Source organism: Cyprinodon variegatus, unplaced genomic scaffold, assembly GCF_000732505.1.
Source record: "Cyprinodon variegatus isolate N-32 unplaced genomic scaffold, C_variegatus-1.0 Scaffold2057, whole genome shotgun sequence".
Lineage (NCBI taxonomy): Eukaryota > Metazoa > Chordata > Actinopteri > Cyprinodontiformes > Cyprinodontidae > Cyprinodon > Cyprinodon variegatus.
In genome coordinates, this window is record NW_015152510.1 from 16856 (window position 1) to 19382 (window position 2527).

Below are 2527 nucleotides of genomic sequence, written 5' to 3' on the forward strand. Positions count from 1 at the left end.
CAAACACTCTGATGTCTGCTTTATTCTCAGCTGCACAAACAATCAGACTGAATCCTAACAAACCATAGAGGAGGAACAGTGTTTGAGGACCTCTAGTGGATGTAGTGGAGTATTGCAGGTTCTTGTACAGAGTTCTGGTGTTTCCTGTCACTGTGGGCCTCAGAGCACAGTAGTACACAGCAGAGTCAGAAAGACGAAGATCCTGGATCGTCAAATTTACTGATTTCTTTTGTGTCCCTGTGTTGAGATCAGCATTAAATCTGTCTGTGCTGAACTTTGGATCATTCGCTGCAGTTCCTGAGTAACGATTCAACATGTAGGTTGGAGAACTGCCTTCCTTTTGCTGGTACCAGAAAAGATAAGGATATGGATCACTGGTTTCAAAAATACATCCCAGCGTCACAGATTTTCCTTTAGCAGCAGCAACATGTCCTTCTGTCTGCGTCACTGAGTCTCCTTTACACTCTGAGGAAGAACAGAACATGCAGAGGAAGAGATGAATCAATAAAGACGATTGATTAAATGAAACAAAATAAAGATTTCTATTCAGTGTAAAGTAGGTAGAATTTTCACTGATCATCGTTCAAGTGTTTGAAGAGGAAACATGTTGAGCTTTCTATCTTACCAAAGAAAAGAGCAGCTAGAATAATCCACAGCCAATGTTCCATCTGTCCAACAAGGTTTAAATCAGCAGGAGAAACTAGCTGATGTTCAACATTCAGTCTGACTATTGTTCTCTTCACAGCAACACTTATTATTGACACAATGCTGGAACACAGAGCACAAGGAGAGCTCCGCCTACTGGATGATGGCGCCCTCTGGTGGAGATAAAAGGTTTTAATGAACAATAGAGCAAAAGGCTTCCAGCAGCTTGTTAGTGGATCAAACACATTTTTAAAAGTCCTTCATTTTTAGGGTTCGGTGTTCTGTGCTCTACTTACTCTCTTCAACAGGTGGTTGTTGCTAACAGGTGGGCGTGGCCCCTCGCCCGCGGCTTGTTGAGGCTGCTCTGCTTAGCTTAAGAGGAACGTTCAGTTAGCTGAAGGACGCCAGAGTGTTAAACTGTAGTGGTACGCCTATGCCTCTGGCCTGTCGACAGATCTCTGAAACTTCATGTTTTGGATTTCTCATTCTAACCTGTCTCCCTCTGTTCATTGAGCTCTGGATTGCTCACCCATCTCTCTCCTTGCTTAGAGGACTGTCACTGACTGCTTAGATTCTGTTCTGGCGTTCCCCTTGACCCCCCTCTGTACTACGGAGCCGGACAAGAGACCCCTTTCCTGGATTCACACTGGTTCCTTCAGCTGCTCCTCAAGCCTGCTGCTCGGGCCCCCGCCTAAGTCCCACCTGTCGCTCAGCCACCACCTCCCATCAGAAAGCCATGAGTTAAAGAAACCATTCCTCCACTCACCCTCCCTGGATAGGTTATCCGTACGTGGTGTTAAGCAGAACAGTTTCTTTATTTTTTTCCAGTCTTAATCAGTTTCCTCTTTCCTCCCGCAGAACCCTGAACACTGACATTTCGAACCTCGCCTGCAGCTCTTGTTCTGAACCGATCTTATTTGTGTGTAGCCTAATAAACATCTTAAACTGCTCCTTGTTTCTGCATCTGGGACAAACATCTTAAAACCATGAGATTCTTTCTTCTTGCTTTAAGATCCATTTTAGAGTGATGACAAACAGAGGAAATGTGTCACAGAGATGCAGTGACATCATCTTCCTCACTTCATCTGTTCTGTCTGCTTTGGTTCTTGGATTCCTCTGACAGTGGGGGTCTTTCTCTGCTCTGATCTCAGACTGTTTCTCCTCTCAGATCTTTGGGGGATCATTCTTATAATCTATAAAAAGATGCAAAGTTCTTTGTTCACGCTGCGAATGTGTTGTTATCTGGAAAGAACCTCAGTACTGATTTCTGTAACCTTTTCTCTGCTTGGCTTAGAATAAAAAGAGTTGAAGTTAAGTTCTGTCTGAGAGTCGTCCCTTTATGATGATTTTATTATTGCTGTGGATCACTGCAATATTTAAATATCAGGATGATGAAAACACCAAAAGCAAATCTAAACAAATTCTGTAGCTTTAAGCTCAAACTAATCAACCTTCTTGTTTTCAGAACATTTTCTGTCTGAGTTCACAAATGATCACAGCTGAGACATTTAATGGTCTTTTCTTTAACAGTCAACAGCAGCTGGAGTCCTGTCATTGAAAGACAGTGGTGTCGCCCAATGACAGGATGCAGGAGTTTCCCCTGTAGTCAAAGGGTTGTCGGTTTAATCTTTCAGTGTGGTTGTTTCCTCCACTTAATCTGCATTGCCTACTGATGGAGGTCAGAGGTGGTGCCTGTTTACAGCAGCCTTACTTCTGTCAGGGAGCCTCAGAGCAGCTGAGGCTATAATGAAGCTAGCCACAATAATCAGTGTGTGTGAATGACTGAATGTAGTGTAAATGGTTTGTTTAAGGCCATTTACCATTTAATTGGTTGTCTGAACTGCATTCATGCTAGCCTGGGTGCCAGTCCGAACTTAGTCCC

The 2527-nt window shown here is 43.6% G+C and overlaps 1 gene segment (V, D, J or C); it reads right to left on the reverse strand.

The window, feature by feature from the left end:
- Positions 1-63: 63 nt before the first annotated feature.
- On the reverse strand, positions 64-861 carry LOC107105092 (the record flags this gene model as incomplete). The annotated part of the segment is given in 2 exon segments: positions 64-465; positions 626-861. Coding segments are annotated over 2 exon segments (445 nt in total), but the record flags the coding sequence as incomplete, so codon positions are not given.
- Positions 862-2527: the final 1666 nt, after the last annotated feature.